General features: G+C 41.4%; 2 protein-coding genes across 3 annotated transcripts; one reads left to right on the top strand and one right to left on the bottom strand.

The window, feature by feature from the left end:
* The first annotated feature begins 2,831 nt into the window (after positions 1-2,831).
* On the top strand, positions 2,832-14,625 carry LOC115737290 (protein REDUCED CHLOROPLAST COVERAGE 3). Of its 2 annotated transcripts, XM_030669329.2 has the most exons (24): positions 2,832-3,379; positions 3,529-3,590; positions 3,731-3,823; positions 4,025-4,097; positions 5,422-5,754; positions 6,437-6,501; positions 6,601-6,732; positions 7,189-7,230; positions 7,319-7,840; positions 8,013-8,167; positions 8,440-8,941; positions 9,158-9,220; positions 9,313-9,414; positions 9,669-9,983; positions 10,072-10,164; positions 10,273-10,374; positions 10,477-10,581; positions 10,977-11,110; positions 11,305-11,488; positions 11,568-11,699; positions 11,979-12,091; positions 12,177-12,258; positions 12,743-13,325; positions 13,391-13,582. In XM_030669329.2, exons 1-24 carry the CDS (start codon positions 3,310-3,312, stop codon positions 13,435-13,437), a joined length of 4,104 nt encoding a protein of 1,367 aa, XP_030525189.2. In that variant the 5' UTR covers positions 2,832-3,309; the 3' UTR covers positions 13,438-13,582. The 2 variants fall into 2 exon arrangements, with proteins under 2 accessions (XP_030525189.2, XP_030525188.2); XM_030669328.2 differs by having other exon boundaries at positions 12,743-14,625.
* A 6,035-nt stretch (positions 14,626-20,660) lies between these two features.
* Positions 20,661-21,628, bottom strand: LOC115737291 (VQ motif-containing protein 11-like). Its single transcript, XM_030669330.2, has 2 exons — positions 21,606-21,628; positions 20,661-21,539 (listed from the first exon to the last, which is right to left on the bottom strand). Exon 2 carries the CDS (start codon positions 21,517-21,519, stop codon positions 20,890-20,892), a length of 630 nt encoding a protein of 209 aa, XP_030525190.1. The 5' UTR covers positions 21,520-21,539; positions 21,606-21,628; the 3' UTR covers positions 20,661-20,889.
* Between the last annotated feature and the right edge of the window lie 2,264 nt (positions 21,629-23,892).

The following is a 23,892-nucleotide window of genomic DNA, read 5'->3' as shown; positions in this document are numbered from 1 at the left end:
CAATCACATAACTCACTATTGTTACTTAAGTTTTCATCATTCTATGTTTTGGCCAATATGTGGTTTGCTCGTGGGAGAGATGCCATGTACTTTTTGTGTGAGTTATGATGGTTGCAAACTTAAGGTGATATTGCACGTTTTATTTATTTTGTACATACATTGTCAAGGAAGAAGAATTGCTCACCAAGAGGCCTCATATGCTTTTAAGTGTACATTTTCCGTCTCCTAGCTATAGTCTATAGATGATCATTATTATTTAATCGGTTAAGATGATTTAATTATTCAAAAATGCTATATTGGGTTTGCTTCGAGTAGGGTTATTCGACTACTGACTGACGATATTTGGAGAATTATAGTAGCTACTGAGGGCTTATCCCTCTTCCATCCCGTGACGATATAAAAAAAGAACGGGGAGGGATGACTAGCAATAGTGACTTTCTTGCTGATGCGACCATAAGAGCCTCATACAGGCCAAGGAATGCTTGAGTTTAGTCGTGACATTTCGATTCACTTGTAGCTGTGCTTGTAAGTCCGACGTTGATGAGACCGTCGATGAACTGGAGATGCCCACTAGATTCGAAACATGTAAACAAAACTCAAGAAAAGGAACGTAGGCAGAAAGCCACAGCTTCATTCTGGCATTCATTTGATCTAACTAAAGACAGGGAAGTTATAAATCCCCCGTTAAGCTGGACGAGAGAAATGGAAGATGGGACCGGATAATGAGATTCCCGCAAATGATGGTCCGAGTCGAATGTGGAGTCTTGAACAATCTCGTCCGAGTCGATCTCATCTATAGGAAATTATCATAACCATAACCAGCATATTAAATGATGGCTTGGGCTTGAGCAGACCTAGCTAAACATGGTGGGTCTATGCCCTTAAACTAGCGCAAGGAGGTCCGCCAAACTCTAGAGTAGTGATTTGTTACTACTATTCCACCTGTCGATCGGGACTTGTCTTGTCACTACAATAACCTAAGTCACATTTTAGGTCATCGTGACTCATTTACTTCAGATATCTTGTAATGCACGTCCGGAGAACGCCCCCAAAAAAATGAAAGACTTCCATCAAGTAAACGCAATAGATTAAAGGCTATCTAGCGGGTGGAAGCGGAAAATTGATTTTGAACATGCCCGCCAACAACCCTTTTCTCTTTTTGGCCATCTTTAGTTGATTAACAACCTTCCGATGTGCCATGGAACAATACCTTCGATATAAGTTTTCTTCCGTTTTTTTTTTCTTTGCGTAAGAATCGCAAATCATACAATATCTCATGAAACATCTCATGTTATTTGATGTGGATGTAGTCTCCCTCCACCGAGTTGTAGAAATAATGGTGTCGATATGAGGTGACCCGTGAAATATTTTGCGGAACTATTTTCTAGTTGCTATATGTCATTTTCTCGAGGATTGCCTTGCGCGGTAAGCGAAAGGTCTGGGTTTAGATCTATTAATGCAAGAAACATCCCGCATGCACTCATCAATGTGATGTCAGTGTCGCTTCTCGTTCATTTACAAGAACCCCAGTTTTCTCGTTCGTTAGGCTTGCGATTATGATGTTTGGCAGTGGTCCACATTCAGGGACTAATTATGGTGAAAGCAAAAGAGGAGCCTCGACGGCTTTTGCAAAGATGGGCGAGAGTCGAGCATGAATGGAGAGCAAGTGCTTGCATGCACAGCTCCACTCACAGCTTTTCTACTGTAAACCCACAACGATCAATGACGAGAGCGAGAGAGTAACTCAGACACACTAGGAAGTGGATTCCAAAAGTCTAGACAACTTTCGGAAATCGCAAAAACCTCGAACAATAGGTTGCTCAATTGCCTTATATGCAGTTTGATCCGAGGCTCGTGCCGGGGACGACGAGCGAGCCATTGAACCCGTATTGCATTTTGTTCCTTTCAGGCCGACAATATGACGAGAATGAGGGCGCGCTTATAGACCGCGAGCGTTGTTAATGACCGTAAAAATCATGGTCATAAGCCACTCAAACACCGGATCTCTCCCATTACAAAAGAGGAGGACGTTAAGAAGAGGACTTGGAACTCAATCACTGTCTCCATTGCGTTATTGATTTCTCTAATGTTTACAAACCTAACGAGCATCTCATTGTCAGATAAATGCCACATCGGTTTCTCTTATGACCCTTTATATCCCATCTAGCCTGCCGCATGGTCAAATGACCACATCGTTTGCCTTGGTATTTGATCCGGGGGCGCACCAATTACATGGGCAAGTGCGACCCCACTATGCCATACACAACTTATTTGGTGAAATATGCCATTACTATTCCTAGGTCTAAGCGGACTTTCCGCTTGTAATTGTGACGCACAATTCCTCGTGCACGGCCGGAGGGAGAGCGATGAATGTGCGTGTTTCATAAGAAGACAATTACATGGAGAGAACTGCAAAGACAAATCTTCATGCGTCCTTTACGAACTGACCATTTCCAAAATTTATCTTATCGCAAAAACAATTTCGAGTCAATCAATCTCAGGTCGAGTGAGTGTGAAAAAATGGGGCTGATGAATACAAGCGCTAATCATCACCAAAGTGTGACAAATTGCAGGATTCAATTATGGACTCAAGCTCCGCAAGAATCTCTCAACTCGCTCTCTAAATCAACGGCCCGCGTTGGTATATACTTACCGAGAGGGAATTCAAGAACCCAACATGGGATAAAACAAAATTTCTCGGCCAACCCCACCATTGGCCACGTGTCGGCCGCTGAGTGGCGAGCCTCTTTTTTTGTCCCCATGCCTGGGGGCAGGCTCCCAGCCCAGCCCCTCTTATAATTAGCTCATCACAAGTATCACATTTTGAGAGAGAGAGGGTCGGAGCGTTTTAGCAAGAAGGAGAGGCCAGGATTGCTCACAAATCCACGAGAGGGTGAAAAGAAAACACCCGAAGCCCCTTATCCTATCTTCTTCCCAGAAAACCAGAAGGGCTTTCACAGGATTTTCCTACCCTTTCTAGCTCCCTCTTAAAGCTCTTTCTCTCTCCCTCCCTCCTCCTCTCTTCACACCTCACTCCTCCTCCACTACTTTCTCATTGCTCCCCACAATCATCTTCTTCTTCTTCTTCTTCTTCTTCTTCTTCTTCCTCTTCCTCTTCGTCCTGTCGGATTGATTAAGTCATGACTGGTCGCCTATGATGCTCCCACCTCGGTCCGCCATTTGAGCACGGGCATCGGGCGATTCCATCTCGATATAACCGAACGATACAGCAACTGGGTCATTAGTGTTTCGCAAGAATCCAAGCTCTGTTTTTTGGCTGGGGCGGACTTCTTGAGGTCAAGAGAAAAAATGGCTCCAAGATCAGGCAGAGGCAAGTCTGGCAAAGCCAAAGCAGAGAAGAAGAGAAAGGAAGAGAAAGGTTTGTGGAATTTGCCCGTCTCTAACTTCGGAAAGAATCTATTTAACTCTTTGATTCTATATTTCCCTTCCTTTTGCTACTTTGGACTCTCTCTCTCGGAAAGATGAGTACTTCGAGGAGGCACTGATGTTTTTGATTTTTTTCGGCAGTTGTGCCTAGCGTTCTTGACATAGCCGTCATCACCCCATACGATGCTCAAGTCATACTCAAGGTGAAAGACTTGATTTTTTTTTAATCTTCCCCTGCTTCTTCCCAATGGCCAACTTGTGGTTAAAGAAAATCTCATCCTTTCCCTTAGATTAATTCACAATTCACATTGGCTGACGTGGTTTTGCTTTTGACTGTCTGAAGGGCATCTCGACTGACAGGATCCTCGATGTCCGAAGATTACTGGCCAACCATGTCGAGACATGCCACCTCACGAACTACTCCCTATCTCACGAGGCAAGAGCCTTTTCTCAGATTCCACACCCGCCCCCATCAAATATTCATCCGACATGTTTCCCCATGAATTTGATCACATGCTAAAATTGTCACAGCTTCTGCATCATCTTTTTGTCAACTCTTCCTAACCAAACTCTTCCACTCAAATCTCTCTCTTTTTTTCTTAATTTTTTTGGTTTTTTTTTTCCCCTTGGGGAGCAGATGAAGGGGCAGCGGTTGAATGACAGAGTAGAGGTTGCCACTTTGAAACCGTGCCTTCTGAAGATGGTTGAAGGTAGGTGAAGATCTTCTACCTGCAGTTCAGCCGAACCACAACCTCAGCTTTAGCTCGCATTTCCCACTTTTTCGCAGCATTTCTATGATTTCACGTGTGGGGTCTTGGGATTTTCCCACTTTGATCAAATTTGGTGGAACCATTTTGTGCAATGTTGGAGTTTTGACATTGCTCCCCCGGCGCCAACCGTGAGCGCTATGGTACAACATTTGCACATGGACAAATGCCTAAATTTGGCACAAAGGACATTGAAACTTAGAGAAATACTTTCGTTTTTTTTCCTCTTTTTTTGTTCTTGGCGTGCATTTCAATATGATGTTCTTCAGGGGAAAAAAGGAATTGACAAATGAGAATGTGGGTGTGAGAAGAGCAAAAGTACATTGGTGCTGTGTGCATACCTGCCTTTCAATAGATTTTTGATTTGGATACACATGGAAAGTTCTAGACATGTCCCATTTTTTTTTTGTTTGTTAGATGAACTTTCCTCGATGTTTTTTTTTATATTTAAATGTTTATTATTTGGTATTCAATTTGGTCCTAATTGCAACTAACTTCTCCTGGTTCTTGGTGACAACCCTTTTTCATGTCTCAATGGAAATTCCTACCCCACCCTCCTCCCTTGTCTTTTTTGCTTTTGCTGAAGAGATGGAATCTTGGTGGCTAGGGTTCCCGGCATTGCGGCGATTGTTCAATAGCACAGAAAGATTAAAAATTAAGAATTAAAACAAGTGTTTATTAAGATTGTTTATTTACTTACATTACAATTTTTAACATCATCTACTTTTGTCTTTCTTCTTTGGGTGTGGACCATCTTACTTTTGTCTGAGTTGCATGTTGGGGCGTTAATAAATTTCATTAGCGCATGCTACGTAGGTGTAGGTCCCATGAATATGGGACCCGTTCTCATGCTTGAGGAGGATGCTGCAATTAATAATCACTTGTCGTGTGTCCTAGTCTAGGCCAGCATGCTAAGTTCAATTTGATGCTCTTTTTTGCACAAATGAACTAGAAAAGGAGAGCGTACCTATCAATAAGTTATGTCACATTAAATAGCGAATATAGCAGCTCAAGATAGGGACATCACCCTTAACTTGTCATATGTCTTCGTGGGAAAAATCGATTTTCGTTATGTACATACAAAGTAAAATTAGATAAAATTTCCAGTAGCATTATCATTATCAACGTTCAAACTTAGAAATTGGAATCGCAAATAGGCTACTATGAAAAGCTTTTTATTTTTTATTTTTCATTTTTCTGTTTTTATTTTATTCAGTTCCTTAACTGAGGGTGAGGGATCTTTGTGATCCTGTGTAATGTTGCCCAGAGGATTACACGGAGGAAGCGCAGGCCGTATCGCACGTGCGAAGGTTCCTGGACATCGTGGCGTGCACAACAAGGTTCGCGAAGCCCAAGAGCAGCAGATCACCGCCTCCGTCTTCCACAGACGCACGTCCCAAGAAGACCAGGACTCCCCAAGCGCGCGAGCCGCCGTCGCCGTCGCCGTCCGATGGGAAGGCCGGAGGGAGCCAGAGCCCGTCGGACCCGCCCGTGTCGGCGATCTCGCAGAGCATCGACATGGCGGCGATTCACCCGTCGCCGAAGCTCTCCGAGTTCTACGACTTCTTCTCTCTCTCCCACCTCACACCACCCATTCACAGTGAGCCCCAATTTTTCTATTTGTTTATTTGCATTTTTATATTGCTCCCGTATAGAATAAACAGAAAGAGGAAGCAACTTGGACAATATGTCAAAGTTTCACCTTGTTTTCAACGGTCCACTCAAGGTCGGGGAGTTCATCGTCCACTTGGGTCCTGTTTGGTTGGTCGGAAAATGCTGGTTCTTACTTAAACCATTAATAGTGGACAGAAGTAGATGCTACAGTGACCATTCAGTGACATTACTGGGACATCTGTGGTCCTTCCCCTGAAAAACTTTGCGTACTAGTCAAATTGTTATTAAAATGGTGATCCTAACTTCTATAACCAGGAAAAAAAGGGGTGAATGTTGAACTTGATGGATACTTCTTGTTTACTGCGAAATGGGAGAGGTTATTCTTACCAAAGATGGGGGAGGTAGATTGCTGCAATTAAGATCTTGGTGACATGTATTGGGAGCTTTTGAGATTGAATATTAAGGTAAAGGTCCCCTATTTATGTATAGTGAAGTGATTCTGCATAAGTGGAGTAAGACAAAAGTGTGACATTGACTCATGAGTGAAGTCAAACAAACTTCTTGGTGCCTTGTTGATTATATACAAATACAGATGACGCGCTTGTATTAAATTCTCAAGGGCTATAAACTTGGCAACCGAGTTGTAATTATTTCTTTGCCTGTTTCAGGTTTGAGGAGGTGCCCAAAAGATGATACAGAAGAGAGGCGTGATGGGGACTATTTTGAAATTCAGGTGCAACTATAGTTCACTTCTCTTGCATTTTCAACCGTGTTCTTGTGACATTGTTGTTGGGCACTTACTGGAGCTGTGAATTTTGGTGGATTGCTGCAGGTGAAGATATGCAATGGGAAGTTGGTAAATGTAGTTGCATCAGTAAAAGGATTCTACACTCAAGGAAAAGTGTTTCAGCAAAGCCACTCTCTTGTGGATCTCCTGCAACAGCTCAGCCGGGCTTTTGCCAATGTCGGTACTTTGCTCTAATAGATTCAGCTCACCTTTTAGTTAGTCATTTCTGTTTCCACATTTCAGCTTGAGCTGCCAAATGAGGTTTATGGCCATTTCTTGCGTGTCCCATTTGGGGAGTCTTTAGTTGTATCAAAGAATTTCTGTCAAAAGTCTTTCCTTGTCCTGGTTATTTACCATTAGAGTCGTGTTAATGATTGCTTAGGGGCGCAATTAAATAGAAGAATTGTTCGATTACCAAAACACTGATTGTAGCATTTATGTTGCGGTTTAGAATGTTTTTAATAGGAGAAGAGGGTAAAAGGACTGTTTCCAAGTGCAACTCAAAAATCAAATCCTGCTGATTGTTCTTGTCTGGCAATTATTGAAATCATATCCAATGTATTTGCACTTGCAAAGAATGAAATAGTTCAGCTTCTCTTGCTTTTGACTGATAAACTTGGCTTACCTTTTCAGGGATATGAGTCGCTGATGAAAGCATTCATAGAGCACAACAAGGTGACTCTTTTTTTCTTGATAATGTCAAATGCTTGTTTCTCACCATGATTTTGGTGCCAGGCATCTGATCTCTTTGTTTAATTTCCAGTTTGGTAATCTACCTTATGGATTTCGAGCAAATACATGGTTAGTCCCACCATCTGTTGTGGAGTCTCCCACCAACTTCCCATCACTGCCAGCTGAAGATGAGAACTGGGGAGGTAATGGTGGTGGTCAAGGAAGACATGGCGAGCATGATCTTCATCCATGGGCCACGGATTTTGCAATACTGGCAAGTTTGCCATGCAAAACAGAAGAGGAGAGAGTGGTTCGTGACCGGAAGGCTTTTTTGCTTCACAGTCTCTTTGTTGACGTCTCAATCTTTAGAGCCGTTGAAGCAATACGCAGGCTGATAAATTCTGATTCAAGTGCTAAAGATGCGAAACATCATACGCCAGGATCAGTTGGGCTAGAGGATCGAGTGGGAGACTTGTACATTTCAGTAAAACGAGATGCAGCCGATGCAAACTCTAAGTATAAAGAAACCTCAAATGGAGACCAACATGCTGAGGAGATTGCACAGAGGAATCTGCTTAAAGGGATCACTGCAGATGAAAATGTTGTTATCCGTGTAAGTTCTGGCTATCTTAATAATACCCTTTTGCAATTTCATCGGTTCCATAGCCACTTGATCTTCAAAATTGTTTCAATGTTGTGAAAATTCAGAGCGGTGATAACAGACAAAAAGCATCTTCCACTTTGGTCTAGTAGTCCCCTTAACAAATGTAGATGATATTCGGCAGGATACTTTCTCATTGGGCAACGTCATTGTAAAACACTGTGGATACACTGCACAAGTTAGAGTTGTCACCAAGAAGAAGATTGGAAAGATCGAGGCTCGTGATCTTGAGATTGATGATCAACCAAATGGAGGAGCTAATTCCCTCAATCTTAACAGGTAAAAACAGTTAGCTGTATCTCTAACTCATAGAAGTTCAGAGCTTCTGTGGAAACCTGAACATGGGGAAAAGTGCATATGCATATATGATGTTTTGTTATCTCTCTTCCACGAGCCTTGATCTTTCATGATCATTCAGAGCCAATCTTATGCATTTGAAATAGACTATCTATTTGGTCTTTTCCCTTTAATTTCAAGAGCATTACATCTAAAATGTGCATATCTTCTATACCAAGGATCTCTTCACCAAAGAAATTGATGCTTCATTGCAGTTTAAGAGTTTTGCTACAGAACTCTGGTGATAGCGAATCACCTGGAGGAGGGCAGTTGACCAAGCCTGCAGCTGATACAGTAGACATTTCCGATGATCTAGTTCAAAAAATAACTAAACAAAGTTTGACCGAGTTAGAGGAGGAGCCGATTCATTCTGAAAGATCTATTAGATGGGAACTTGGTTCTTGCTGGATACAGCATCTACAAAAGAAAGAAGCTCCTTCGGAAAACCTTTCTATAAACCCTGACAATATTGATGAGGATGAGCAAGCAGTTAAAGGTCTTGGAAAACAATTCAAACTGTTAAAGAAGAGGGAGAGAAAGCAGAACGCAACGGCTACTTCATCTGGTCTTGGAGGAAATGATACCTCTCCATCCGCAGATTCCAATTTGGTTGCACAAACCCATGGTGAATCCACAAGCGAAGCTGAATTGAGGAAGTCAATACCTGAAGAAGCATTTGTGCGTCTTGAAGAAATGGGAAGTGGTCTTCATTTAAAGGTCGCTAAAGTACCATGATCTAAATACTTAACAATTTATTCACTCAGTTATCTGGCATGTATGTTATGATACCACCTGATCCTTCTGACTCACATGGTGCCAGCTAATTAAAATGAGAGCTTAAGTATCTGTGCTATAGCAATAGTTGGATTAGCAATTTTGCAATTTAACATGTTTTCCAACTTCTAAAATGTGTTGGTTCGCCTTCTACTACAGTCTGCAGAAGAGCTTCTCCAGATGGCACACAGATACTACGATGAAATCGCTTTACCGAAGCTGGTAATTTTCTCATGCTTATGTATCAATTTCTTCTTACAGAAGAACTGCAAGGGTTTTCTTGTAATGCGATGTTAACATTATTACTTCATTAGGTAACAGACTTTGGATCGCTCGAACTTTCCCCAGTTGATGGCCACACACTGACCGACTTTATGCATTTGAGGGGACTAAAGATGCACTCCCTAGGCCGTGTGGTAAGGATGATCCCGCACTCCTCTCTCTCTCTCCCTCTCTCAGTGAGTGGATATGATACAAGCAGATGTTCGAAAAAATTACTACATGGAGTTATGTTATCACCCCTTTAGTACACTTTTATTTTCATTAAGTTCATCTTTTTCTAAAGTACTTTTGCCAATATCTCATTCTGGTACTGTAAGAATGTAGTTTTTTTTGGTTGAACTGTAAGAATGTAGTTTGACAGGACCCTTTTTTATAAAATACCAATCAGGTTGAACTTGCAGAGAAGCTCCCTCACATACAGTCACTTTGTATTCATGAGATGGTCACTCGAGCTTTCAAGCACATCCTTAAAGCAGTTGTTGCCTCGGTCGAAAATATTGAAGACCTATCTGCAGCAGTTGCATCAACTCTTAATTTCTTACTTGGAAGTGGCGGGGTGGAAGACAATGAAACCTTGAATGAAGATTGTCTTCTCAGATTGCAGTGGCTAAGAACATTTTTAGCTAGAAGGTTTGGTTGGACATTGAAAGATGAGTTTCAACATATCAGAAAATCGTCCATTCTCCGAGGACTTTGCCATAAAGTAAATTTCCAGTTGACTGCACTTAATATGTTGACTTCTTCCTAAACAAGATACTAATGCTCCTTTTTTTTTTTTTCCATGTATTTAGGTTGGGCTGGAGTTGGTTCCTAGAGACTATGATATGGATAGTCAAAACCCCTTTACGAAATCTGACATCATTAGCATGGTCCCTGTTTGCAAGGTAGATGTCTCTCTCTCTCTCTCTCTCTCTCTTGATGGTATGTCACTCTCTCTCTCTCTCTCTTTGATAGTATGTCACTAATGAGTTGGCTTCAATAATGATCTGCAGCATGTAGTTTGCTCCTCAGCTGATGGACGTACATTGTTGGAGTCATCTAAAGTTGCTCTTGATAAAGGAAAGCTGGAGGAAGCAGTTACCTACGGGACGAAGGTACGAGCTGCTAATTTTTTCAAATCGCGGGCAAGGGTTAACAGTTAACTCCATTATTTCCATTATGGGACATAAAAAATGTGTTATTACTTGAATGTGAAGGCACTAGCGAAGATGATCGCTGTTTGTGGTCCCTGTCATCGAACAACAGCAAGTGCATATAGTCTTCTAGCAGTTGTTCTTTACCATACAGGAGATTTTAACCAGGTACCGTAATCTTCCACTTCGTATTCTAGGTTTAATTCCAAGAATACAATGGGAACTTAGATCCTGATAGATATAGGTGATGCTTACATTGTTTGTCAGAAACATTATTCCAACTAGTGTAAAATGGTTGTGTGGCAATAAGCATGCACGAGAACTCAATTCATGGTCCAAGCACTAAAAGAAGAGAGCACATGCAATCAGAATACCAGGGGATGAATCTTTATTCTTCAATCGATCTTCCTATGTTAGATAGGAGATGCTGGAAAGATCAGTACAGTTGTGATTAGGGCAGAAAGTTTCTACTCCAGCTTTTCCTTGCAATGTTGTAAAGATCATTTTAAGAGTGATTTGGTGAACATGCTTTAATGATCGGAATATTTGATTTCCTGTTTTAGGCAACCATATATCAGCAAAAGGCTTTGGATATCAACGAAAGGGAGCTTGGGCTTGATCATCCAGATACAATGAAAAGCTATGGAGACCTTTCTGTGTTTTATTATCGCCTACAGCATATTGAATTGGCTTTGAAGTGAGTGAGCGACTAGTTTCTGTTTATTTTCAAAATTCTCTTTCTTTTGATGATTTTCTAAATATCAACGAGTAGTTTAGTAGTTGTTTCTTGTCACATGGGTATTTTTCCCACTTTGATGTAGTTTGATATACATGTTCTCTATATTTCACTGTGTTATTTTCTAAATTTTTTGTCGATGTTGTTGTGCGCAGGTACGTCAACCGTGCTTTATTTCTTCTTCAATTTACATGTGGGCTATCTCATCCTAACACTGCCGCAACCTACATTAATGTGGCTATGATGGAAGAGGGCATGGGAAATGTCCATGTTGCTCTTAGATACCTGCATGAAGCTCTAAAGTGCAACCAAAGATTATTAGGAGCTGATCATATACAGGTCCCTTCTCTGAACCTATAATGTCAATGTGTTGTGTTTCCCTTAACTGGACTTCTGACATGATTTTTTGATTTGGCAGACGGCTGCAAGCTTTCACGCGATAGCCATAGCACTTTCATTGATGGAAGCATTTTCATTAAGTGTGCAGCATGAGCAAACCACACTTAAAATACTTCAAGCCAAGCTCGGGCCTGAAGACCTTCGCACTCAGGTGAGAATTCTTGTTGAAAGTTGAGTCATTGAAACATCTCTATTGACCATTTTTTGTTAGTTGTGACGGTGTATCCCAAGAACTTATACCTTCTAAAACAATGCGCGATGGGAGCTGATGAAAAATTTTAGGAAGCATTAATAGAAAATTTCTGTTAATCAATGTTGCAGGTGGATTTTGAACTATGAATCAATTTAAGGAAATGATGCTTATAAATCCTTGTATCAGATCCTTGACCTATGATCACAAAAAATTTCCTCTCCTGCCATATTCTTGTAGGATGCCGCTGCATGGCTTGAATATTTTGAATCAAAGGCCCTAGAGCAGCAAGAAGCTGCCAGAAATGGAACTCCAAAGCCAGATGCGTCAATTGCAAGCAAAGGCCACCTTAGGTAGTGATATGGTAGCTCCAGATTACTTTGGTTTGGCTTGCATAATTGTATCTCAGGAAACCAACTCTTTTGCCATTTTCTGCAGTGTGTCTGATCTCTTGGATTATATAAGTTCCAATCAAGATTTTAAAAGGAGTGAGGTGCACAAAAAGCAACGCCGTGCCAAGGTAAACTAAGTAGAATAATGGCTATATTTGAACCTTCAGATGTTTAATCAGCTAATCTAGGTATATATTATTTGCTGCTGATTCTGTCAAAGGCCATGGCCATTTCACCTTATATTTTTCTCCTGTTTCCGGTCATAGCAGTAGTTATACTTGGATTTCTATTTTGGTTTTCTTTATTCTTGTCTATGAGGAATTATTTGGCCTTCTATGTTCTGAATGGTTTTAGATAATCAAATTTGTCGACCATATCTTGTCAAGAATATGGGGATGTTATCTAAGCAGGATGCCGCTACTTTGAGTCCATTAGTTATGCTAGATGATTTGGCCAAAGATCTTGAGGAAAGTCAGGTTATTTGAGGTTTATACTGGACAGTCTTTCAACTTCCTCTCACTGGTCGTCATCTACTTTTTCTATTGCTATTAGGCATCCAACTTCGTGCAAGCCCCTCGACATGATTCTTTCCTTCTGGCTATACTTTATCAGGTGCTGCAGATTGAAGATAAGCCTACTCAAGCGCTTTCAGAGGCTACAGTTGATAATGCCATGCTTCAAGATAGTCCAGAAAGCACCGAGACTGCCGTTGACAGCATTACAGCTGAAGCAGGACCCGGCACTGTTGATATGGATGAGCAAGATCAGGAAGGTGATGATGCAGTTAGACACAAAGCAGGGGTGTCGACTTTGAGCATGGAAGAAACAACTTCAGATGAAGGGTGGCAAGAAGCCAATCCAAAAGGGCGATCGGGCAATACAATCGGCCGGAAGTTCAACCGGAGGCGGCCAGTCCTTGAAAAACTAAACATAAGCAGTTCAGAGTATGCAAATGTTAGTACCAGTAGCTCGAGGAGAGAAATCATCTCGCCTGTCAAAAAGGCTGCTCTGAGGGCCCACACAACAGAGACATCCCCGCTCAAGCAGTTGAAAGGTTCTAGCTTGAGTGCTGGAGAAGATTTAGTGAAAACGCAGGGCAAAGCGCCTCTAGCTAGAGTTTCTCCCTCCGCGCCAAATCTTGCAACCATGGCTTCAAAATCTTTATCTTACAAGCAAGTTGCTTTGGCACCACCAGGTACAGTTCTGAAGCCATTACTGGAGAAGGTTGAGGAAAATAACAAGGGAAAACTTGAACCACAGGTACACGAAATGCCACCCGAGAAACCGGAGGAAGAAATCAAGAATGACTCTGCTGCTGAGGCAGCTCAAGATGATGGCGGGAAAAAAGATGAAGAAAAGCATGGAAGCGATGATAAACATGAGGATGCTTCCTGTGAAGGAGAAGAGATGACTACTCCTAAGGAAAAGCCAATGGAAACAAATGGAAGTAAGCTTTCTGCTGCAGCAGAGCCATTCAATCCGGTAGTGCTCGCGATGGCTCATCCTATGAACTCCGTTGCTGTCACCGGTGTTTATGATGTAAGAGCTACTCAAGGAATGTTGGTCGAGTCAGTTGGGGTCCCTCCGGCTACTGTACGAGTTCCGTGTGGGCCGAGATCACCACTATACTATAGTAGAAACCACTCTTTACGTGTGAAACACGGTTTTTGGAAATATCAAGCTCCCGTGACAGAAAGAACTGGACTCAGTCCTCCCAGAATCATGAATCCACATGCCCCAGAATACGTCCCCAGGAAAAACTCTACTACCGGGGCACTCGATTCAAAAGTTTCATTGGGGTCACATTCGTCGGATGAAATGTCTATAGAAGAGCATCGAAAGGTTGAAAAAGGAGCTGATGCTGAACTTAAAAACGATACTGCAAGAAAGACCAGCTCTGAGGCAGAGAAGTCAGAGCTTGCCAGGCAGATCTTGCTCAGCTTCATTGTCAAGTCGGTGCAGCATGGCATTGAACCCCGGAGTGATTCAGCAGTCAGTGAAAAGAAGATTGATCACACTGATAGTTCTTCAGAAGCGATAGCCAGTGATAGGGCAATTATAAAAATTCTCTACGGAAATGAAGGGAAGACAGAGTTGGCTACTAATAAGGCAGAGTCAAATAAAGTCGATGTAAATAATATGAACGGCGATGACGAAGGTTTTATAGTCGTCACGAACCGGAGAAGAAACAGGCAGCAGCTATCGAACGGCGTAGCCGGGTTGCATAACCAGCAATCGATATGCGCTTCAGTTCGTTGAGGAGATGAAACAAACGATAGAGGCCACACATAAGGAAGGGGCTCTCTTTTGAATCTCTTCTGATAAAAGCACTTGAATCAGGCAGCATCTTGTAATAACAAAGCAGAGATGGTTGAAGAAAAAAGGGATACCTTTTTGTTTTGATTATCCATTTTGATTCCATTGATTTCTGGGTTTTTGGATTTACCCATGTGGGATTTTCTAGTAACTAGTCAAGAAGATGATTTATTCTTTCATCTCATTGCATCACATGTCTTGGGGATAAAGCTATCAGGTCCACCGTTTCAGTTCAATTCTACAAATTTAGAACTTGATGGACTTTGAATCTTTTATAGATCAGGGCTTGGGTGGAGATATTGCCCCATCTAAATTGATAAGGACCAACTTAAATGCTCCTGGACAATAGTTATATCCTAGGAAGGGCCCCCATCAAGAAATTTTAACTAGTGCATTGGGACAGGTTAATGCCGCTTTTCCTTGCCATCATCTTTTTATTGAAGCTTCTCTTGTTCCTTTTATCGAGCATAATGATGCGAGAGCTCGTGCCGGACGCCAAATCGCATGCTCGAGCACCTTATAGAATGACCCTGGCAAGGCCCCTTTTCTTCTTTCATCTTTCCCATTTGCAATCTGTTGGGAGCCTTTCGTTGGTAATGCTTTTAGCCTATATTTTCCTTTTTGGGGTCATCAAAGATGTTTCCATGCTAATCTGTGCACATCAGACTAGCTTCATTTTTCAAGTTGAAACCAGGATTAAGACTGCCAATCTCTCAAACTTCTTCTGGCCTCTCTATAGGAAAAAGATGAAGCGAAAGAGAACGTAGATCTTTAACAGGAAGAAGAAAAGTGTTTCAGATAGTCACTTGTACCAAACAAACAGCAATCCTGAAAAGTACCAATACCAACGGCAAGTACATTTGTTTTCAACTCAACCATAAGCGACAAACTTAACTTTTCAGACTTTATGGTTCTCCGTTGATCACCAAAAAGTCGCAAACCGATATTGAACATATCTTCTCGAAATTGTGTCTAATAAGTAACATAAATTGTAGCAAACCCGAAAAAATATCTTTGGAATTTCAAATTCCAGAAATGAAAGAAAAATAAAGATAAACCCGAAAATAAAGTTCATTCTCAGAGTTTTTTTTTTTTTTTTTTAAAATTTGCCAAATGTCAAGTGTTAATCGTTGACTTTAAATTATATAGTACTTTTCCTTTTCCCTACATTATTTTGTCCAGAACATAAACATGTATCTTAAACGTGATTAGGAAATCTCTTATGTGAGAATTTCCTAATCTACATGCACCAAAATAGATCGCTTGTTTTGCCCCAACAGTTGTTAGACCAGATGCATAGGATTCACAGTGCAGCTAGAACTGACCATGATGGCTCATCAGCGCAAGAGAATAAGCACTGTACATGACATGTCAGCATCACTGTCTCAATCTGCATAATTAAAGAAGATATTATTAATTAATCGACGGACCGAGCGGAGAGTAATAAGGTAATGTTTCGCCAGCATGCATCTCCAGTTGTTCAACTTCGAGCAATAATGCTTTCTCCAGTAGTTGTTATGCATTCACAATCTTGAGTGATTACCCACAACTCAAAAGGGGAAAAATCTCAGAAAGAACTCGGACATAAGAAGTAGCAATATCAGCGGCGACATGTCACATCCTCTGTGGTTGTCAACACATGAAGAAAAAAAGAAAAAAAAGAGAGGAAAAACCGACATAGCAATCATTATGATAATAATTCTTCATCATTTGAACTTAGATCCCGAGCTAATTTGTTATCTGCCCAAGAAGATTTGTGGGGCAAAAGCTGTGGTGGGAGATTGTCCACGACTGCATGCATTTGATGAAAGGAGGATAAAGTTATGTGCTCTATTACTATTATTATTATTATCAAGTTTCATGCAAGTTTCTAAGTTTCCAACCATCTTTCGAAAGCGATAAGGGGGGAGAGAAGTGTAGGAGAAGCTAAAGGGAAAGTGCAACCAAGAGAATGTCAGCTTCATGATTGGGAGAGGCAACACTGTGTGAGATGCATCAGAATAGCTAATCAATTCCGAGAATATATGCATATAATTGTGATCTTTTTTCCTGTTTTAGTGCTTTATCAACATCAGCTTAGAGATTCCCTCTAAAAAGTCAACCGTACGTTAAAAAAAATTGAGGGTGGCGATCGAAAGAGGACCAAGATATTTTCTTTTGGCAAATTGTTATGTAAGAATCAAACAAGTACTAAAATGTCACTATGATGATGAAACATGAGAAAAATTCATCTCGATTCCTGCTATGTTGTGTAGACCATATTCATTTAAGTCGAGAGCCGGCTCTATCAAGGATGATTTAATTTGACAAGCGAGGGAAGCATAGATTTTTCGTGTAAAACTGGAGGGATTGAGTTACGACCTAAAGGCGTATAACGTGGTGAATGATCTTATTGTAGGATCCACCTCCAAGTAAGGTTGCTTTAAATTGCAATATGTAATGCAATTTTAGAAACGCGTGGAAATTTATTTGTTTGTGTCTAATATTAGAAGTGAGTTTGGAAATCCTTATTGATGTTTTGGAAATCCTTTGGCCTACTCACGATTTTGGCGATCATGCTGATCCATCATAAAAATGATTGTAGATGCATAATGTGGTCATTTTACACAAATAAGTATATTGTTCCTTGTTATAATTTCTTGAACTTCTCACGATTGTCTTTTGCTTAGGGACTCAATGCAAAACTTTCTTTACAGAGCATTGCTCTATGCAGTTAGGACTTGTGGCAGGATCCTAAGTTATTCCTGTCTAGCTAAGATGTTTTAGAGAGTTTTGATTCGGTGAGTTCAGAGCAAACTTGTCGGGGATGGTCTGGCCAATTTCCTAGCCATTTCTAGTGGGTTTAGTGCTCGCTTGTGTCCTTTGGACACACGGTAAGCCGTCATTGGAAAACCAATTCGTTACTAGTTGCTTCTCTTGACTTCAAGCGACTCCAAGCAACTCGACATTCCTCACCTACGACCTGACATTCGAGTTCACGACAATAACCCTCCCTCTCCAGTAAGAAATACCGCCTTTCCACCTTACCACAAAACCGTTGAGTTCTGGATATTTTGGGATTCTTTAGACATGTCGATCGTCATTTACTCAATTCGAAGGAAGAAAAGATGGAAAATGATACGACTGGTGACTCGTGACGTTTATAGAGCTATGATATATTCTTCCAACTTCCATCCTCGTCGACTTCTACTTTTGACGCCCTTACTTTGCACCGATAAAAATGCTCCTAGTCTCAAGTTTCTTCATTGCTAATTATTTGTGAGCGACAAGATGCTCAAATCAACGATCCTCCAATGAGCTCAAAAGGTGCAAAAGAGAACCAAAAGTCTCTACCACGAAGTGGGATTTTTATGTTCTCAAAGACTTGCAAATCATTGGGTTCAAATTGCATAATCGATACCACGGTTGGTAAAGAGAATATCGAAGTGCCAATTTCTGTTCGGACCTGGAAAATTCCCCACGAGATTAAGAATGAAAGGACAAGCCCCAATACACTTTGGTATCTGAAAACGTCCAAAAGGAATATAAGCATAAAGAACGGAAATTCCTTAAAGTGTCATTCTTTTTTGCACAAAAAAATAAAACACAAACATAGAAAGGAAATTCCTAATAAATGGCGATATATACATTAACGAAAACAGACGGAATTTCACAAGAATAATAAGAGAAAAGAGTAAACCGGATTCTCAATTCGTCATTAATTTTTAAAGTTAAGTTGTCAAAGGAAAAAAGCAAGTTGTATTTTCTAGGTTTTGGCACTCTCCTTCTCGCGAAGGCTAATACAACGACGAGAATTATGTAACGAGAGAAATTCACAAACAAGTACAGAACAAGCATTAGAAAATTCGAACCCTAAACCTCCGGCTCCTAATATGTGGAGCATTGAGGCAAAAATGTCCCTTTCTTGCCTCATAAGATTGCGCACCATCTCTCTTGCCGCGTAACTTCAGGGCACAAACTTTCTCCCCGGTCCTTGTCCGGGCAAAGCAAATTCACATCTCTCCTCTCCCTCTCTCTCCCTCTCCGCAGTCGAAAGTCAACAATACACACTGTCCGAAAACACCCCTTCTTTTCTACTACTGTATGGATGCTTCGCTTGTTCAGATTGAGAAACATCTTGTACGTCGAAGGTCCATTTGAAGATAGCTCCATTTTTTTAGTTCTTGTTTTTTTTTCGGGCAATTGACAAAAGAAAGGTCCGATTAAAGATTTAAGCGTCTTCCCTTGAACTTGCAACCAGAAAAAAATTCCACAAAAGACACTAGAAGAGACGTAGTTGGCTAACCAAGGTCTCTCCGTGTCAACTCAGCCATTTCCCAGGCCATCTCTAAACCAATGTAAATTGCCCTCTAGCGATGACTTTTAAGACTCTTCAAATTTGGCGACTTTTGATTTTTATATGACAGACTGCCCTAAATGGAGGGATTCGCGCCATTGTAATTTGGTTCCTTTGGTATGGAGAGATCTCTGCCTTGAACCCAACCCATTATAAACACCCCCAAAAATATCTCCTTAGTTGCCCGATGTGCGACTTTGCTCCCATCATCCTCTCCCTCTTCAAACCCCGAAGATAAAGTGCCACAGGATGGTCGCCGCAATATCATGTTGATGCCCTATTTTTAGAATGCACGTGTGAGTTGTGTTAGAGAGGTCTCACATCGGATAATTGATGTAATGTGAGCAGTTAATATATCCCAATTGGCCCATAACTCATTAACTTAAACTTTTGAGTGAAGGTGAGTCTAACTGGATATGTTGACGAGCTCGGATTTGGGCTCAAGATATCGGACTTACGCCGCGCAGTTAATAAATAAATCTAGAGATTCGCGGCTCGCTCTGTTTGGAGATAAGTGGGATCATCCTTAAGTTGCAATGATCTTTGAGAGATTTTGTAACCATAAGGCTCACCCCAAAATGATGAAGTTACGAAGCTGGAAATTAATTTTTTCAAAAATTAACATTACCCATTCCCAAAAACCCTCCTTTAAAATGCTGTTTAATGCAAAATTATTTTTAGAAGATGTAAATCTGCTACAATTAGTCAAGGAAAATGATTTCTGACGAGAGACAATACAATCTCAACCATAAATTCATAGATCACCACTGTGTGTTTTATATAAAGTAATCATTGATTAAGAGATCGTGTGGTTAAAAATAATTGACCGTCTTGTCGGAGTATCAAATTAGCGGTTCCTGTCGGCCAAATATGAAGTCATTGGATATTTCGTTTTTAACATACTCATTTGTCCACCTCGCGTTGTTTTAAGTAAGGTCATCCCAAACATTACAAATGTCATGTAAGGAATGTTGTTTACTCTTTTTGTGCTAAGCATTATGTAACTATTATAGTATTCTCCTAGTAGGAATGGGTAGATATTAAGTAAAACAATCGAAGGCAGTAAATTTTTGAACTTTTGAACAAGAAATACATCTACTTCTTACCACTCAGCCTGCTCAATTCCTGGCACACACTACCGAATTAACTCCCATAAATTTCCATAGTCCAGGCCAGCAAATCTGAATCAAATGCAAGAGGACGAAACCCTAGCCGTTGTCTGGACGCCAAGATCGCTCAGTCCCCACCATTAATGGCCATTAAATCCAACAGCTCCTCAGCCTCACTGTGTCTTCATCCGCGACAACAGTATCTCATGTTGAAGAAGCAATACATACATAAATGCTACTCATTTTTATCATGGAATCAGCTAGCATGAAAATACTGTTAAAAATACTTTATACAAAATACTCGATAATCATGTGTGGTTTTATAATTGAAATTGTATCGTTCTTAAAAAGTACTGGTAGGAAACCATTTCAAAACGAAGCCAAGCCCTCAAGTCAACTGGCTAAACTTCCTAGGTTGCGTTATTCCACTTCGAAGTCCTGCTGATTCAACCCGGTTCTTGAGCCCGGAAGATTCAGTAACTAATCGCTTTTTCTCTGGTGCATGGTGACGATATGACAGTATCCACTCCATGTCGAGAAATAACAAAAGAGAAAAACGAATATGGTGCGCAGACGTCACGCCAAAAAAGAAACGCTGCGAGGGGTGGGCGAAAGAGATCGAGTTGTCACTTCCTCACTTTGATGGTGAAGAAAATTTCTGACGCCATTTGCTGCTGCAGAAGTCCCACAGTTTCAGTTCTTGAATAATGTAAAGCAGAGAGAGACAAGAATTCGGAAAAATGGCGGAAAAAATATGCAAAATGGAAGAAAAAGAACAAAGTACACAATCAATCAAATAGCAACAGTACAGTACATATTAGTCACGCGACCGACGAAAGCCAAACTAACATCGGTCCTCAAGGAAGAACTCAGGAAACCAGATCAAAATTAATAGCACCAGACGCATCAAGAACCAGAAGAAAATATAAAGGACAGATAAGAAGGAGAGGAGAAAGAATTAAAAGATCTTGTTTTTTGTTAGCTAAACTAAGGTTTAATTATGAGGGACGATCTTGGTCGCTAGGAGAGTGCAGAGGGAAGAGGGGAAGCAGCTCAGGCTCGGCTTGTCTCGGAGTGCTCGGGCGCAAGTAGAACCCTTTCTCCGCAATCGCTCTCTCCTCGGCTTCTTCCTCTTCGCGCGGCGACAGCAATGTCGGGGTCGTCGGCGTCGGCGTCCTTGGGCTCGCCCTCCCGAACAGATCCAGCGGCGACACCGGCGACACCATCACCGCCTCGCCGCCTCTTTTCCCGTACTGTCTCAGCCACGTCGGAGAGAGGGACGAAGCGGGAGGAGGTGGCGGGGAAGCGAGGACGTGCTTGGTGTCCGCGTAGAACCCGATGTTCTTGTGGTTGTTGAGCTGGATCATGTCGAGCTTCCTCTGCCTCCGCTCGTGGAGCTTGAAGGCGGGCCGCCGGAGCCCCGCGTCCGAGACGGAGGCCGCCGGTGGCGGCTTGGGGGTGAGCCTAGAAGGGAGGGTGAGGGGGAGCTTGTGGGCGGAAGGGTCTTCGGGAGCACCGGTCAGCCTCTGGACTATGGCCCGGAAGTTCGACGGGTCGGCCTGGACGAAGGTCGTGTGGGGCGATGCCGGGTCGGATCCGTAGCCCTGCATGTTGGTGTTCGAAGCCATGGTGGAGAGACAGAGAGAGAATGGGAGGCAAAGGCTTTCCTCTTTCTTGCGTTGAACTTTTGGGCTCTCTATTATTCTTGGGTGTAGAGAGAGAGAGAGAGAGAGAATTTCACACAGTTGATAATAAGCCAAGGAGGTTTAAAAAGAGCTAAGGTCTAAAAAGAGAGGGGGTTTAAGGTAATAAACAATCTTGGCTAAGGAATTATTTTGCATGTTGTAGAGTTGGAGACACCATTGGAAAAAAAAAAAAATTTGAGCTGATTCTTGAGCTTGAAGCTTTTTTTATGCCAACCCTTTTTAGCTTTTTTGTCCCATGATTGTATAGTTAACCTATCAACACGACCCTCCTCTCTCTCTCTCTCTCTCTCTCTCCTTTCTTGATAGATGATAGGGAGGGAGGGGCTTAATTTTCTATTATTTAGCCGTTAACTAAACCAATCTTTTTTGGGATAAATCTAGTAGCTTGGGGATTGGCCGAGTTAGCTTAGCTTGACATGCCCCCCACAACTTAAGTAGATGGATAATGGGAAGGACAGGAAATTAATGATGATAAATAATGTGATCTCATAAAGAAGGGAGGGTGAGGGGGAGCTTGTGTTACTAAAAAAGTCCTAATCCTAATATGATTATATTAATTTAGTTATAAATCTTTTTTTCTTTTCAATTGAGTTATAAAATTGTGTATTTGTGCAAATTTAGTTATTCCGACTAATTTTAGTTGAAAATTGATGTCATGGATGCCGACCATCCACTGGTCTCTTACTAGCCATTAACAAAAATAAAACAAAGAAAATAAAAAAAGATGGATAAATAAAAAAATTCAAAAAAAAAAATGTATTAATGTCAATGGTGTCACATTGAACGGCCGGCGTCCATGTCATCAATTTCCGGCTAAATTTGGTCGGAAGGACTACCATGGCACAAATGCAAAAAAATTAATATTTGAATTGTTACAATTGCAATAGGTTTGAGATTATATCGATTATTTTTTTTCAAAAAATAGGGGAAGAGGTGAAACGATAGAGAGAATATCATGCGACAATAATAGTTTCTTCGATAACACTATACTTAGTTTCGACTATGATGATATAATCTTTATTTACCTAGCAAAACCACTATGTAAATATTGCTTTCGGTATGAATGTTGTTAGCAAGTGTACCCTTTTCTTTTTGTCTTTTGTTTTATGGAACTGAGCTTTTGTTGGCAGCGAAATCGAACGTTTGAATTTGAAAAAAAAAAAAAAAAAAGGAAAGGGGTGTGTGATAAATGGAGGGATGAGCAGGCAATGAATGGAGGACGAGGGAGTTGCCGGGTCAGCGGGGCATTGAAATTGAAACAGAACCTGCAAGAAGACATTGCATAACATACAATGGGATTTCCTGTCGCAATTAAATGACAAAAACATCGAAAAACGAGGTTTTTTTTTTTTTCGCATTTACAATAGTTTTCATCGAATATAAACTGTGGTACTAGGTGATTTTTTTTTTCCTTTCACTTCATTGTAAGTTTAGAGGATGGTGGAATTGAAAATTGCTCGGTAGATTCTTCGGGTTTTTGTCTTCAGCGCCTTGTGCGCGACTCGTGTGGGACCGCGGAGTTCTCTGGCCGGTCAGACGCAGGGTCAGACTGGTGTGGAGGTGGCTTTTACCTTGCGATTCCGTGTCTGCCTCCCGGCTTTCTCCTGTACATGTGTTCGTAAGTTGTCCCTCGCTTTCATTTCGGTCCCCGCACCTCTTCCCAATTTTCACATTTCGCCCTAAAGACTGATCAGCTTCCTTCACATGCATCATCCCTTTCAAGAGCATACCTTGGTGCCCTAGGAGGAGTGTAATGAGACAGCAGTATACGCCCTCTAAAATGGACCCTTGGTATCCTTATCGCCGAGCAATCGATGACCGACCAGTTAGCCGATGCCAATTTTGCATAGGAGATGACTCATGGTGTCGATATTGTTACGATCAAATCAAAAAAGGTCAAGTGATGAGATCCTATGCATGTGACATGGGAGAAAAGAATTCATTCCATAGGTGATAGATAAAAATTTTTGTCATCACATGATAAAGAAGTTCCGTCCATGGATTCTCGGCTTTCCGCATGGAAACTGAGGTTAGGAATATGGAGGCCAAAATCGTCGTGCATGTGCCTTTTTTTCCACGAATTCTTTGCGTGGGGGATTGCACTTTGACTCAAGGGAGAAAAGGAAAGTGTCCCAAGACTTCTTTCAGGCCTTTTCTTCACTCCTCCCTTCTTTTTTCCCGAGATTGCTTTGCTTGGGATGCTTCGGTTTCATTAGTCCTCTGCGAATCTCTCTCTCTCTCTCTCTCTCTCTTGCTCGCTGGTTTCCTCCATACTTTCTGTGTCATTTGCTTGCC

This window comes from Rhodamnia argentea, chromosome 2 (assembly GCF_020921035.1).
Source record: "Rhodamnia argentea isolate NSW1041297 chromosome 2, ASM2092103v1, whole genome shotgun sequence".
Lineage (NCBI taxonomy): Eukaryota > Viridiplantae > Streptophyta > Magnoliopsida > Myrtales > Myrtaceae > Rhodamnia > Rhodamnia argentea.
Note: the sequence above shows the minus strand (reverse complement) of the source record. Positions and strands in the feature narration are given on the sequence as shown.

Excerpts from the sequence above, each read along its gene's own strand:
- LOC115737290 (XM_030669328.2), top strand. The coding sequence starts at position 3,310 with ATGGCTCCAAGATCAGGCAGAGGCAAGTCTGGCAAAGCCAAAGCAGAG. Across the intron at positions 5,755-6,436 it reads CCTCACACCACCCATTCACA|GTTTGAGGAGGTGCCCAAAA; the intron begins GTGAGCCCCAAT and ends TGCCTGTTTCAG. Across the intron at positions 12,092-12,176 it reads GCAAGCAAAGGCCACCTTAG|TGTGTCTGATCTCTTGGATT; the intron begins GTAGTGATATGG and ends CATTTTCTGCAG.
- LOC115737291 (XM_030669330.2), bottom strand. The coding sequence starts at position 21,519 with ATGGCTTCGAACACCAACATGCAGGGCTACGGATCCGACCCGGCATCG.